The sequence below is a fragment of the Heterodontus francisci genome, chromosome 7, assembly GCF_036365525.1.
Source record: "Heterodontus francisci isolate sHetFra1 chromosome 7, sHetFra1.hap1, whole genome shotgun sequence".
In the NCBI taxonomy this organism is placed as follows: Eukaryota; Metazoa; Chordata; class Chondrichthyes; order Heterodontiformes; family Heterodontidae; genus Heterodontus; species Heterodontus francisci.
The window spans coordinates 106,905,854-106,921,440 of NC_090377.1; the positions used below are offsets into that span (position 1 = coordinate 106,905,854).

At 44.2% G+C, this 15,587-nt stretch overlaps 1 protein-coding gene across 1 annotated transcript in view; it reads left to right on the top strand.

Annotated features, from left to right (window-relative positions):
- LOC137372223 (collagen alpha-3(VI) chain-like) overlaps positions 1-15,587 on the top strand; it is a 244,888-nt gene that overhangs the window by 176,288 nt on the left and 53,013 nt on the right. The window contains exons 27-32 of the mRNA XM_068035869.1: positions 3,173-3,217; positions 3,330-3,383; positions 4,580-4,642; positions 10,705-10,770; positions 10,964-11,017; positions 13,031-13,066. Coding sequence (XP_067891970.1) covers positions 3,173-3,217; positions 3,330-3,383; positions 4,580-4,642; positions 10,705-10,770; positions 10,964-11,017; positions 13,031-13,066 — 318 coding nt within the window. The remainder of the gene's footprint in view (positions 1-3,172; positions 3,218-3,329; positions 3,384-4,579; positions 4,643-10,704; positions 10,771-10,963; positions 11,018-13,030; positions 13,067-15,587) is intronic.

Here is a 15,587-nt window from a genome sequence, read left to right on the forward strand (position 1 = left end):
CAGGCAGCTGTCACCATTGCCGGCATCGGAAAGCACCCCCTCCACGCGATTTAAATGAGCCGCTGGCGTGGGAGATCACAGCGGCTCTATGGTGTGCAGCCCGCGTGTGCTGCAGCCATTATTTGAGCCTGCCGCTGAGAGTGGCGGTGGGCTCTGAAAATCCAGCCCGTGGTTTCTGAGTGATCAAGGTTGGGGGCTAAATATTCCAGAAGACTTGACTTTTCGAGGAGATAGGCAAAATAGAAAAGGTCAGGGAGCAGGGGTAGCCCTGATACCAAAATTAAAACATCTAAAATTAAAGTAAATTCAATGGATGCTGGAAATCTGAAATAAAAGCAGAAAGTGCTGGAAATACTCAGCAGGTCTGGCAGCGTCTGTGGAGCAGAAACAGAGCCCCAGCTGTGGTCAGGCAGGTAGGGAAGGCCTCAAAGCCTGCCTGGAGTGCTGGTCCTTCAGTCTGCCACCAGGAGCTGCCTCCAGACAGCTGGCCTATTCTCCAACCAGTCGGCTCAGTAAATGCCCAATTAAGGCCACCTAACCCCCCATAATTGACTACCCGCCGTATGCTGGTAGCCCTTCCGACCCCCAACCTGCCTGTAGGTCTGCCTGGAGCACTGGCCCTGGGCCTGCCACGGGGTGCCCACTTCCAGGCACCTAAACTGTCCGGACTGCCACTGGGCACCTGGAGGCTGACTGGATAATCCCAGTTGACCTCCATTAATGGCCTTAAGTGGCCATTAATTACTTTAGTTGGAGACCCGCCACTTGCAGGCTGATAGCCCTGCTGCTGCCACCACCACAACTCCCCATCCCACCTCCAGGAAAATGGTCCGAGGGCAGGATGGAGCCATGGAACTGGCATGCAGGCCAGCGGCACGCAATTCCGTGCCCACCCACCTCCGTTCTCAGCCTCACTGGGGTGTAAAAATCCAGCCCATTGAATTTGAGAGCATCCAAAACTACTGTCTTAAATCTGAATAAAGCAAACTACATAGGAGCAGGAAAGTAGATTGGGAAACCAGATGAAAAGAAATGACAGTAAATAAGCAATAGCAAACATTTAAAGAAATAATTCTTAATTCACAACAAATATACCTTCCTTAGGGAACAAAAATCACATAGAAAAGTCTTCTAGCCATGGCTATTCAGAGAAGTTGGAGATAGTACTAAATTAAAGGAGGAGGCTTATAATGTTGATAAAAGAGTACTAAACCTGAGGATTGGGAGGATATTAGAATTCAACAAAGGTGATTAAGTAATTTACAGAGAGAAAGTAGAATGAGAGTAAAGTATCAAGAGACAGAAAAAACAGATTGTAACAGCTTCTATATCTATATAAAAATGGAAATAATTAGATAAATTAAATATGGCTTCCTTACAGGCAGGTACAGTAGAAATTATGATGGAGAATAAGGAAATGGCAGAGACATTAAACAAATACTTTGGGCTAGATTTCAAGAGCCTGCTGCCGCTCCTGGCGGAGGGCGAAAAAAATGGCGCAGAGCCACCGCGATCTACCGCGCAGTGGGCCATTTAAATACCAGGGTCAGCCCGCATCCCCCTGCCCCCTCACTGGTGTGAGGCTAACTGGCCTGTAGTTCCATTTTGTCTCTCCCTCCTTTCCTGAATAGCAGAGTAACATTTGCTACCTTTCAATCCGTGGGGACCATTCTAAAAACTAGGGAATTCTGGAAGAATTCTAGAATCTCAAAAAATGCTAGAATCTAATTTTAGAGACGTGATAACAGGGCACTTTGGCCAGTCATATTATAAGTTTCAGAGTCAACATGGATTTATGAAACGGAGATGGTGTCTGACAAAATTGTTTTTTGAGGTATCATTAGCAGAGTAGATAAGGGGGGACCAGTAGATGTAGTTTATTTGAATTTTCAAAAGGCATTCCATTAGGTGCCACACAAGAGGTTTTTACATAACATTACAGCTCATGGATTGAGCATTGGTTAACAGACAGAAAATAGAGAGTAAGTCTAAATAAGTCATTTTTGGGTTAGCATTCAGTGCTTGGGTCTCAGCTATTTACAGTCTATAGCAATGACTTAGATGAAGGGATCGAGTGTAATGTATCTAAGTTTGATAATGATACAAAGTTAGGTGGGAAAGTAAGTTGTGAGAAAGCAAAGAAGCTACAAATAGATATAGCCAGGTATGTTGAGTGGGCAAGAATATGGCCGATACACTATAATATGGAGAAAGGTGAAGTTATCCATTTTGGTAAGAAAAATAAAAATATCAGAATTTTTTTTTTAAAGATGAGAGACTGGGAAATGTTAGCATTCAGAGGGACCTGGGTATCCTTGTACATGAATCACAGAAAGTTAACATACAGCAAGCAATTAGGAAAGCAAATTGTATGTTAGCCTTCATTTCAAAGGGATTGGAGTATGAGTAAAGAAGTCTTACTTCAATGAGAGCTTTGGTGAGACCATACCTGGAGTACTGTGTACAGTTTTTCTCTCCTTACCTAAGAAAGAATATACTTTCCTTAGAGGGAGTCCAGTGAAGGTCACCTGGACTGCTTTCTGGAATGTGGGGATTGTCCTACAAGGAGAGAGTAAACAGACTAGGCCTATATTCCCGAGAGTTTAAAGAACAAGAGGTGATGTAATTGAAATGTATAAAATTCTTAAGGAGCTTGACAGGGTAGATGCTGGGAGGATGTTTCCCTCACAGTAGAGTCTAGAAATAGGGGTCACAGCCTCAGAATAAGGGAACGACCATTTAGGACTGAGAGGAGGGGAATTTCTTCCCTCAAATGGTTGTGAAATTTTGGAATTCTTTCATCCAGAGAGTCGTGGATAAGCAGTTGCTTAGTATATTCAAGGCAGAGGTCGATAGATTTTTGGTACTCAGGGATTTAAGAGATGTCAGGATAGTGCAGGAAGGTGGAGTTGATGTAGATGATCAACCATGATCTTGTTCAATGGAACAGCATGTTCAAATGGTCGAATGGCTGCTCCTGTTACTATTTCTAATGTTATGTTCCATCAAAGCAAATGGTATCGTTGGTTCAAGAAGCAACCAAATCTGTTTCTTGAAAGAAAATTGATTGAAAGGACAACAATATAAGGTTGATCTATCAAAAAAGGATAGGCTTGTTAGGCATAATGGTCTTCTCCTGTTTTAATTTTTTAAATCTTTTTTTGTTTCCTAGGGTCAATTTGGAGAACTTGGTCTTGATGGAATAGATGGAGAACAGGTGTGTAAACTGCTGTGCTTTGTTTATCACTTTAAGTTACTACATTCCTTTGACTTGTTTATATTTTGTCTGTATTGTTATTGTGACACCCAGCCTTTCATGTATTATGTAGGGCACAAATGGAGCAGTAGGACCAGCAGGAGACAAAGGCAGCCTAGGAGAGTGGGTAAGTATGTTTATCTTCCATGCAGCAATTGAACCAAATGAAGTGAAAACTTTTAAGCAGAATTAATAAGATGGCACGACACACCAGTAATTATCACTGATACTGAAGTTTGAAATAAATATTTCTTCCTAGCATTGGTTATATATCTCTGTGACGTTGATCAACATTTAAAATGGAAGTACACAGAATTAAACTACAAGATTTATAATGTTTAAATAATCTGTCTATTCGTTCATCTTTAATACTAGTTGTCAAAATCACTTAGCTTGGGCTGAATTGTCGAGCCCCGCCGAGAGCAGGAACAGAGGCAGATGGGTCTGAAAATTACAAGGCCAGCTGGCATGCTTGTTTGCTGATCCTGTTGTCGACCTTGGCCATTTTGGCCAACATGGATTCCGGGTCCGGGCAGGCGGTTAGGCTCATTAAGATTTTCCAGTCAGCTCAAGTTTTCTGTTGTGACCAGGGATGGTTTAATTGCCTAGAAGTAGGCACCCAGAGGCATGCTGGGTGCCAGCACTCCAGGCAGGCCTACAGGCCCTTCGTGCCTGCCCGGCAGGGGCACAGCCAAAGGCTGCTGTGTAGAGGGCCGCCCCCCCCCCAACACAGTGGTGGCCTGGCTGCTTTTTATATTGTTTCAAAAAAGTTTTTTTTTTAAAGTGGCTGAGAGGGCACCTTCTTGTTGAAGTGCCCTCTCAGTTATTTACCTTTTACTTCAGCCGGGTGCATCACTGAAACTGGAAGGCTTCCACTGGCCTTCCAATTTCAAGATTCCGACCACGGCCCTTAATTGGACAAGGAACCTGTCTCCATGCCGATTAAGGGGGAATCCCAGTCAAATTTCCAAGTGAGTGCTGGTTACTCCGGTGGGGGGTGGGGCGGTGATTTCGGGACACGGAAACAGTTCCGGCATCTGTTTACCACTCTGAAGGCAAAATTCAGTCCTTGTCTTTATTTCTACTTATGTATATGTCTATCTATATATCGGAATACATCTCTGTATAAAATTAAAATTGATAGAAAGCAAAGAGGTAAGAGACAGACCAAAAGCAGCAAAAGAGCTAGTGATGAATATAAATAGATAATGATAGAGCTAATTAGAAGTAGGTAGAGATGTGCATGCATGGATATTGTTAGGGATGGGTGGGTAAAAGAGGAAACAAATTACAATGTAACCCAGGATCCATTTTTCTCTACAGGGAACAAAAGGAATCAAAGGTGGGAAAGGAGAAAGGGGTGAATTTGGTTATCGAGGAGATCCGGTAGGTTATTTAAATATTTCCAGAACTTTTTTCCATCTACTACCAACAGATTATTGCATTTTCAATAACAGTCGCAAGGCAAATTTGAGTTACCATTGTAAAGTAAGACAAATTTATTTGATAGCTAATGGTACAACTGAATGCACATTTTTACACAAATGTTAGTGTATCAACTTTAAAATTCAATGCAATTTCCTCATAATTGCATCCAGACAAATTGATAATTGATACATGTACTGGGCATTATTTTTCCTCATACAGTCAAAAGTAATTATTACAAATTTGTGGTATCTGAGAGTTACAGTATTGGCTATAACGGAGTTTCATTTAAAACTACACAATTTTTCTTACATGAGTAGCTTATCAATATGGGAGCTTGTAATGAAGTTATTAATGACATAGGAACAGGAGCAGGCCATTTAGCCCCTCGATCCTGTTCCACCATTCAATGGGATGGCTGATCAGCGACCTACCTCCATGTACCTGCCTTTGACTCATATCCCTGAATACCTTTGGTTAACAAAAATCTATTCATCTCAGATTTAAAATTAACAATTGATTGAGGATCAATTGCCATTTGTCAATTAGAGTACCTGCCCATTATCCCTGCAAAACCGGTACAGAAAAGTCAAATAAGAATAAAACTGGACGGGCCACCCGGCATTGACCAAGGCACTGGAAACGACAAGGCACACCCTGCCCAGTTGACACTGCAAAGTCCTCCTTACCAACATCTGGGGACTTGTACAAAAATTGGAAGAGCAACAGCCTAACATAGTCATACTGACAGAATCATACCTTACAGCTGTAGGTGATTTCACCTCTTAAATTCAGAGACCGAGAATTACAATTGACACAATCTCATACTAAATCCAATGCCTTTATTGAGATTTTTAAGCAGAACAGTTACAATTAAATCCTACAGTTACCTCTCAGGTGGTCAATCTGAGATGACCACAGGTCGCTTAGGAGAGATCTTTGACCGAGATCTTACTGCCTGGTTCATCGGGTCTCCTCCCGTCGATACATATCTTCAGTCTACTCTCTTGAGCACTGTTGTGGGAGGCTTTTTCAGGGTTTTACATACAGAATACAGTTTTTGAGTAAGCTCATGCACGATCCTCTTCTGGATGAGGATTGGGTAGTTGGGTGCGTGATCAGCTGTTGGTTGGTTACTGTTCCCAAGTTGTCTTCCATTGGCTTGGCCATATCCAGATTTCTCCCTGTCCTGCTGAGATGACAGGCTGAATTTTACCAGCCCCTTGACATCGGGGGTCGTGGCAGGGGGCCCCATAAAATGCTTGCGGGAGCAGCCCGCCATGACTGCCGACGTCGAGAAGGCCCCGCCGCATTGTACAGGCAGCGGTGAGACCTCGGTGAGCCCCCATCTGCCGTCAAGCAGTGGGGCCTTCATTTAAATATTAAAATTAATTAACACAACATGCAAATCAACTTACTATCCCACGGCGATAGTAAGGCTGCCAGTCACAACTCACACACCTTTAGAACTGTACAATCTGTACGGAGTTCCAAATCGTGACACTGGTGGGGAGGAGTGAAAATTTCAGGGCAGTGGGGGGAGAGCATCGAAAATCCTTTTGATTGGTGGTGGGGATGGTGGGAAGGGGTCAAGGTTTAAAGTTGCTAAAGATCTGTGGGGAGAAAGGTTGGGATCTGCACAAAGGTTTTTGGTGGGGGAATGTCCAATGAATCTATTGATTCTTCCTTGGGGGTTTGTGTGAGGGGAGTCAGAATTTTATTACATGTTTTACTTCCATTCTCATCATTCTATCTCTTTAAAAATTCAAATGCTCTTAAAGGGCTTGAAGCACTTTAAAAATGGTGCCGGTGCCTGTGTGGTAGTGCCGGACGCCATTGCGGGGACGGAGCGGCCGCCCCCTTTACATCCTCGGGGAGGCCGCTCCACCTGCTCCATTTAAATGAGCCCCCATGTGAAATATCGTGGGGCCTCAATGGCGGCGTTTCTGTGTCTGAAGGCCGTCGAGTTCAAAGCGCCGCAGCGATGTGCAGCGCACTAATAACATTCAGCCCTACCTGACTGGTTTTCATCAGTCTACTGTGATTAACTGTTCTATTCAATCCATATTGTCCTATTCGGTGTAAATTGTTGTATTCAATTCAGATTGTTCTCTTTAATTCAGCACGAATCACTGTACCGCACCCACCCTGTTTCCACATAATAAGCTCGTAGCTAGTCCGTTAACCCTTTCCTTACACAGCCAATTCGGAGACACCTCCATTACCATCTCTGGTAGGACAGATCCACCAGAGGTGGTGGCACAGTGGTATACCATCAGGAGGGGGTGGCCCTTGGAGTCCTCTGCATTGACACTGGACTCAATGAAGTCTCATGGCATCAGGTCAAACATGGCAAGGAAACCTCCTGCTGATTATCACCTACTGCCCTCCCTCAGCTGGTGAATCAGTACTCCTCCATGTTGAAAGAAGCGCTGAGTGTAGCTAGGGCATAGAATGTGCTATAGATGTGGAACTTCAATGTCCATCACCAAGAGTGGCTTGGTAGCACCACTATTGACTGAGCTAGACAAGCCCTAAAGGCCATATCTGCCAGGCTGGGCCAGCAGCAGGTGGTGAGAGAACCAACAAGAAGGAATAACCTACTTGACCTTGTCCTCAAAGATCTACCTGCCGCAGATGCATCTGACCATGACCGTATTCGTAGGAGTGAACACCGCACAGTCCGTGGAGATGACATTCCATCTTCATACTGAGGATACTCTCCACCGTGTTGGGTGGCACTACCGCTGTGCTAAATGGGATCTAGTAACTCAAAACTGGGCATCCATGGGGTGCTGTGGGCCATCAACAGCAGCAGTATTGTATTCAACCACAATCTGTAACCTCGTGGCCCGGTCACTCTACTATTACCATCAAATTAAGGGATCAGCCCTGGTTCAATGAGAAATATAGGAGAGTATGCCATGTGCAATACCAGGCATCCCTAAAAGTTAGGTGCAACCTGGTGAAGCTACAACACAGGAATATATGCATGGTAAACAGTGGAAGCAACGTGCATTGGACAGTGCAAAGTGATCCCACAACCAAAGGATAAGATCAAAGCTCTGCAGTCCTGCCACATCCGGTTGTGAATGGTGGTAGACAGTTAAACAACCAACTAGAGGAGGAGGCTCCAAACACATCCCAATCCTCAACGATGGCTGATACCAGCATGTCAGTGCAAAAGACAAAGCTGAAGCATTTGCAACCATTGCCATCCAGAATTGCTGAGTGGATGATCGATCTCAGTCTCTTCCTGTGGTCCCCGCCATCATAGATGCCAGTCTTCACACAATTGGATTCCCTCCATGTGATATCAAGAAACGGCTGAAGGCACTGCATACAACAAAGGCTATCGGCCCTGACAGAATCCCAGCTATAGTACTGAAGACTTGTACTCCAGAACTAGCCATGCCCTTCCAGTACAGCTGTAACACGGGCATCTACCCAACAATGTGGAAAATTGCCCAGGTATATCCTGTCCATAAAAAACAGGATAAATCTAGCCCGGCTAATTACCGCCTCATCAGTCTATTCTCAATCATCAGCAAAGTGATGGACAGTGTCCTTGACAGTGCTATCAAGCAGCGCTTACTCAGCAATAACCTGCTCAGTGATGCTCAGTTTGGGTTCTGCCAGGTCCACTCATTACAACCTCATTACAACCTTGGTCCAAACATGGACAAAAGATCTGAGTTCCAGAGATGAGGTGAGAGTGACTGCCCTTGGCATCAAAGCAGCATTTAACCAAGTGTGGCATCAAGGAGCCCTAGTACAAGTGAAGTTGGAGTCATACCTAGAATAAAGGAAGGTGGCTGTGCTTGTTAGAGGCCAATAATCTCAGCCCCAGAACATTTTTGCAGGGATTCCCCAGGGTAATTGTCCTCAGTTCAACCATCTTCAGCTGCTTCATCAATGACCTTCCCTCCATTATATGGTCAGAAGTGAGGATGAGTGCACAGTGTTCAGTACTATTCGCAACTCCTCTAATATTGAAGCAGTCCATGACTGCATGAAGCAAGACCTGGACAACATTCAGGCTCGGGCTGACATATGGGCCAGAATTTTCATTGGTGGCGAGCTTCAAAAACGGCGGTGTGCACGCGTGGGATTTGCTCCGCGGAGCCGGCGCGATATTAAGCATGGCCACTCATTTCCATGGAGGGGGCGTAACTCCCTCTCCTGATGACATGGAGGGGGTGGGCACACCGTCCCCAGCAACGGTATCCGCTGCCACTGCGCAGGCACCAGTGCCATTTTTAAAGGGCTTCCAGCCCTTACAGTTAATTTACATGTTTAAGGGAGCAGTCACTAAAAATTTAATTTAACCAATGTAATAAATGATTCAAGCCACTCTCCCACCCACTCCCTCAGTGAATAAAGACTTTATTGATTGCACTCTCCCCCGCAAAAAACCTTATCTCCTGATCCCAACCTTTCCCCCTGAACTCTATTTACTTTCACCTTCATCCCCCTTCCCATTATCCCCTTCACCAATTGCAAGAGTTCGCCCCCCCACCCTGAAAACTTAATTCCTCCCCCCTCCCTACCAGTGGTCCGCCCCGGATCTCTCAACGGAGATCCAAAGGCGCGGCAGTTTTGGCAACCGGCCGGAATATCGGAGCAGGACGGCCGTTGTGACGAGGTAAGTTTTAATCTATTTTAATCTAACATTTATTTCCATACTGAAATGAGGTTCCTGTCGCCGTGCGTCAGGGGGACCTCCATGAGGCCTAGCCGCCGCCGGTAATATAGGGCGGGGCCTTCCTGGCATCGAGGCCTGTGGTGAGCCTCTCCTGGAGGTATTTTCCAGGCCCCCCTGCCACGACCCGCAATGTTGGGGGGCTGGTAAAATTCAGCCCATGGCAAATAACATTCGCACCACACAAGTGCCAGGCACTGACCATCTCTAACAAGAGAGGATCAAACCATTTCCCGGTGACATTCAATGGCATTACCATCGCTGAATCCCCACCATCAACATCCTGGGGGGGTGGGGGGTTATCAGAAGGTTAACTGGACCAGTCATCTAAATACTGTGGCTACAAGAGCAAGTCAGAGGCTGGGAATTCTGTGGTGAGTAACTCACTTCCTGACTCCCCAAAGCCTGTCCACCATCTACAAGGCACAAGTCAGGAATATGATGGAATACTCTCCACTTGCCTGGATGAGTTCAGCTGCAACAACACTCGAGAAGCTCGACACCATCCAGGACAAAGCAGCCCATTTGATCATCACTCTTTAGGCCTGCCTGGAGCAGTGTCCACCACCAGGTCTGCCACCAGGAGCTGCACTCCAGGCAGCTAAACTGGCTCCTGGTCCCTGGCCGCCTGCGGAACTGGTTGCCAACTGGAAAATACCAGTCTCAAGCAGCCCTTAATGAGTCGTGTCGGCTCCCCGTTACTTATTGTGAGCCCCTCCACCCACTCCAACCCACCTCCCCAAAAAATGGCCCAGAGGCGGATGGAGCCAAGAAATTGGCATGCTTGCCACCGGGGCTACTTGTAGGTTCTGCCTGCCTCCGTTCCTGGCCCTGGCAGGGGCTCAAAATCCTGCTCTATGTAATTTGACATAACTATTTGTTGTAAAGTTTTCAGGAAACACTACATCCCATCACACTGAGGGCAACAAAAATCTAACTCATTCAGGCTGTTGTGTAAGGTTCTTATGAAAATGTTTCTGAATTCAAGAATCCCAAATAGGGACGAATTTATTGCGATAATAACATTCTGTCCCTAGAGTGCATTATAACTATAACATACAAAACTAGAAATTAGCAATATTAGCAAGCACTTAATACATGTGTATGGCATCCATCTGTTTGCTATTTTAACAAAGATGTTTACTTATTTAAAATAAAGAGATGAACAGATCTTGTGAGTGTAGACATATAATTATATGAGTTGTTAAGTATTTGTCTGCTATTAACTTGATGTAATAATACATTATACCAGTAACTTTAAAAAATTAAGATACTGGGCAATATTACATATCTTTACATTAGAATTTCTCTGATCTTACAGGGTGAACCAGGAACCACGAATAATCAGCAAGGACTCAAAGGACAAAGGGGTGACATGGGCTTGGTGGTAATGTATATATTGTCTAAATAAATAAGTTTTCTTACAAAAATGGCTTTTCAGTAATAAGAATAATTGTGATGTTATCTTTAAATATTACTGATTAAGTAATCTAATATCTGCAATAAAACATAATTATACCATATGAATATTCAGACAAAGGTGAATTCACTAGCATCTTTGTAATCTAATTTTGATTTAGGGAGATTCTGGTGAAAGTGGCCTTCCAGGGTCAGGCGGACAACCTGGACGCAGGGTAAGTAAGCCTTTGGGTGCGCATAAAATGATTTAGACTCTGGTATTCTGAAGAAGTTACTGTATTTTAAGGAACATATTATTTAATATAGTTGAATGAATAATGACGATTAAAAGCCGGAAGGAAAGTAATAAACAAGAATTAAAGAAAATGATACAAACTGATGCAACAACAAATTCACAGCATCGAGCAGAATAGGCATATGGAGATGCGAGCGAAGTCGGGGGGCAGGGTGAGGGGTGAAGGGGGGGTAAACAAAATGGCAAGGGATGCTGTTCCTGACATCGTCCTGTCCCCCCGCCATTTTGTCCAGGGTACTTGAGGCTCCGTAGTGACCAATTAATGGTCACTTAAGGGCCTCTTCCCACCTCCGCTGCAATTTTATGGAAGACGGAGGAGCCTGCTGCTGCTTGGAGCTGGTGAGACCTGGTAGCCTCCTAGCAGGGTTGGGGGACGAGGAAGAGGGCGGATGCATCCCTCCATTGCAGGTAATCCATGGCTCTGGAGGGCTGCCCTGGCGGTATTGGCCACTCCCTTGGCAAGACCGGGCTCTCCGTCGTCTTCTGGCTACCAAAATAAAATCCAGTCCATCGAGTCTTATGGCACAGAAGGAGGCCATTTGGCCCATCGAGTCCATGCCAGCTCTCTGTACAGCAATCCAATCAGTCCCATTCCCCCGTTTATTTCCTGCAAGTGCCCATCAAATTTCTTTTTGAAATCATTCATCTTACACTACTCATAGTCCAAGTCCACCTACGTGATTAAAACACAAAGATGCTCAACAGGGCTGATTCCACAATCAAGCACTCTTGCAGGCAGAATTAGCCAGTAATCATGGCCTTGCAATCCCCGATTCTCCAGCTATTTAAAATTAATGGACATAAAAGAAATCAGTACTGAAGCTGATTTCCCGTCCAGCATTAAATGTGAGTACAGCTCCTTGTTCTCCAGGAGCACCCAATTAAAGAATCAGCCATACTATCACGAAGCAGAGAGGAATGGTAATTGGACATTAATTATGGAATAATACACAATGTAGATGAAGGCAGTGAAGTTTCAGCGTTGTGAACCAAACCACAGTGGTCTTCTCACTTGCAAGAAGCACATGAATATCAAATCCTCACTTTATTTGCCATAGTAAGTTAATACTGCACAACACTTATCCTTGCCCTTGAAGATTACATTTTGCCTAAAGTTGGCCGACTGGGGCATTCATGTTAAAGAGAAACTCGAAGAAAACAATTGAAAAAGTGCATAGCTGCAGCTTATTAAAATCCTTTGTCACCTCCTGATAGAGTTGGTAACCTCAGGCCCCAGTTTCGAATTAGGCCACACAGTGCAGAAATGATCTTAGATCACATTAGGGTTAGGGTTAGGGCAAGAGTAGGATCAACTTCATCTATAGAAACCCGACCATTATGGAGAGCCGTCCAATTCTCTGTCTAGGTGTGCACAGAGATGATTATTTAGGTTAGATACTCGGAGGTATATGGGATAGTTACATAACATGAGTCAGTGCCATCAGTTGAGGAGGGGGAAATAAAATTAATAATCCTCTGCTCCCTCAGTTCAAAATAAAAGTTCATTTTCAAGTCCAAAGTCAACCTTTTCCCATTTGCAATTTGAAAGTTTAGCTTGAGATTTTGAGTAATAACATAACTGAAATAATTCTAACAGGAATCTCTTCCCTCTTCCAATAAGCATGTTGAATATAATCAGTCATCTTAGTCACATATTGTGTGTCTGTGATCTAATAAATATATAGAAAAATGCATGTGTACTATGAATTTTACCAACACATTTTTTCCTGATTTTTCTCTCTGGTGATGCTGGCGATCTTTGTTTTTGCGATATATAGTTAAAAAATAAATGTAAGAATTTATACTTTGAGTATTAACTACATTGTGCTATATCCAGCAAGTACAAACTTTATGTTCTTTACTTTAGTTAGCATCACAATTTGCTCAGTGACATGTCACATCAGTAACACAGTCTTGGGTTTTGTTGTTACAGGGATCGCAAGGCCGCAGAGGATCACCAGGAGCAAGAGTACAGTTTGCATTTATTAATTTTGTTCCAAAAGAGATTTTAGCTGTGTTGCTTATAAATTACTATCTGCCACCAAAAAACCTGCAATGGTTTTAAGCACATAACTCAAGAGGAAGAATCATGTAATGCTGCAGTAAGGGGAGAAATGCTTAACTGCTACACTGACAAAAGAAATGCATAGCCGACACTGGGCAGGGTAGTTAAACAGTGTTGAAGAGTAGCATAATGAAGAAGTCCACAAAGAAACACTTGTCTCTTACTACACTGGATATATGTATAATTGATACAGTGGCAGGGAATCACATAATAGATACAGAAACACATGACTAGACAAGGAAGAATGAATTGGAAAACTTGAAAAGGTGAGGAAGAAAGACATTAGTAACATTAAAAGCAGAAATGCATAGCTATGCCAAAAACAATATAGCATTGTGCCTCCTCTTTACACTTTGAAGTGGAATAGACTAACCAGGATTAAGGACAGACGTGGGCTGCTTTGATGACTCAGCTGGTTGCTCCAGTGTTTAGATAATCCATATGAACCAGAAGGTTCTAAGTTCATTTTCTGGTCTGTGCTGAGTTGGCTGGCATTAGATAGGTCAGTTAGCCTCAGTGCCCCGAGATTAGAGAGGGGAAAGCGATCGGAGTTCCTGTTTCTGATTTCCAATCTAGCAGTTCTAGACAGATTGACCTCAGCCCTGCTGCCCAGATAATTGAATATCTTGCTGCCAAACAGTGTCTGGCTCACATGGATAATGGAAAGGAGACTGGTTCCTGTGAAACCACAAGCTAGCATGTAGTCAGTGCTTTCACAAAAGAAGGGCCAGTAAGAAATTGGTGGGGAAATAGAGAAAATAAATGAACACAAACTGACTTTGCTGAACTACAGTTATGCCCTGTATTGCAAATTCCTGAGGCCTACAAGGTCCAATATAAGTGCAAGGCACTCGTGGACTTTTGTTGCTAAGCTTCAGGAAATGGATTCATCTGCCTCTACCGCAAACCTTTCCCCTTGCCCACTAAGCCATTGCTTCCCCAACGTTCCCCCATCCCTAGTCCTGAACCCATGTCTTTTTTTTATTTTCTCTCCTCCCCTCCTAGGCTCCCTCCAAGCTCAACCCGTCCACAAGACCCAGCCTGTGCTCTCTTGATTTAATTCACACTGAACTGCTAACCATCCTACTTCCCTTCCTGGTTCTCATGCTTGCTGACATTGTAAATGGTTCCCTCTCCTCAGGAGCTGTCTCACTCTTTCAAAAACCACCATCATCCCTCCTCAAAAATCTGACCCTCAACCTTTGGAAATGAGCGGGAAGTTGGAGGTGGAATGGCAGTTTGCAAAATCCTTGAATGTGTTGTCTCCTCTAAAATCCTTGCTGATCTTTCTGACTACTCCAACCACAACATTGAAATGGCCCTAATCAAAGTGGCAAATGGCACCCTAATTTGTGAGGATTGTGACTGACTAAGTGTACTATCACTGGCCATCCTTCCAGATCCCTCTATAGCCTTTGACACAGTCAAGTGCACACAATCCTCTACTAATATCTTGCTTCTATTGCCCAGCTCGCTCCTGTCTGACCTATCCACTCTTATGTATCCAAACATAGCCAAAGCATTTCCAGCAATATTTTCTTTTCCAGACCCTGGGTTACCTCTGGAGTCCCCCTAGGATCTGCCTTTGGCCCCTTCCTCTTCCTCATCTATGTGCTGCCCCTTGGAAACATCAACTATCACATGTTTGCTAATGATACCCAAGCTCTATTTCTACACAACCTCTTTCAATCCCTCCACAGCCTCTGTGCTGTTAGACTGCTTGGCCATACCTTGATTAGCTGCTATTTACTCTAGTTGAACATTGGGCTGACAGAAGTCAACATCTTTGGCCCCTGTCACAAACTCCATTGCCTTATTGCCAATTCCATCTGCCTCCCTCCCACTGCCTCAGGTTGACTCAGATTGTTTGTAACCTTGGTGTTCTATTCGATCCGGAGCTGAGCTTGTAATCCCATTTCCTCTCCATCACAAAGAATTCTTACTTCCACCTCCAAAACATCACTGGTCTCTGCCCCTTCCTCTGTGCTATGGCTGCTGAACCCTCATTTGTGCCTTCGCCATGACCACACTTGTACTTTAATCCTCTCCTGGCCTCCCTCTCATCCAGGCGCTGCTTCACAAACCACTGACCACCTCCAGGCGCGTATCCATTGTCTCTCGAGATAAGGAGGCCCAAAGAATTGTGAACCAAATCTCATACATTGACCAGCCTTGTAGTTGGTTCCTCATCCCTCAGCACCTGATATTAAAAATTCTCATTGTTGCATTTAAATTCTTTAATGATGTCACTGCTCCCTATTTATGTAACCTCCTCCATTTCTACAGTTCTTGTAAAAATCTGCATTCCTCCAACTCTGGCTTCGTGATGGAGGAAGTCCAGTGGATAGCAATGAATTTCCTGAAAGTGTTTTATAAATTTCCTGACAATGGCTATGAGAAAAATGTATGCTATTGTGCGAGAAAT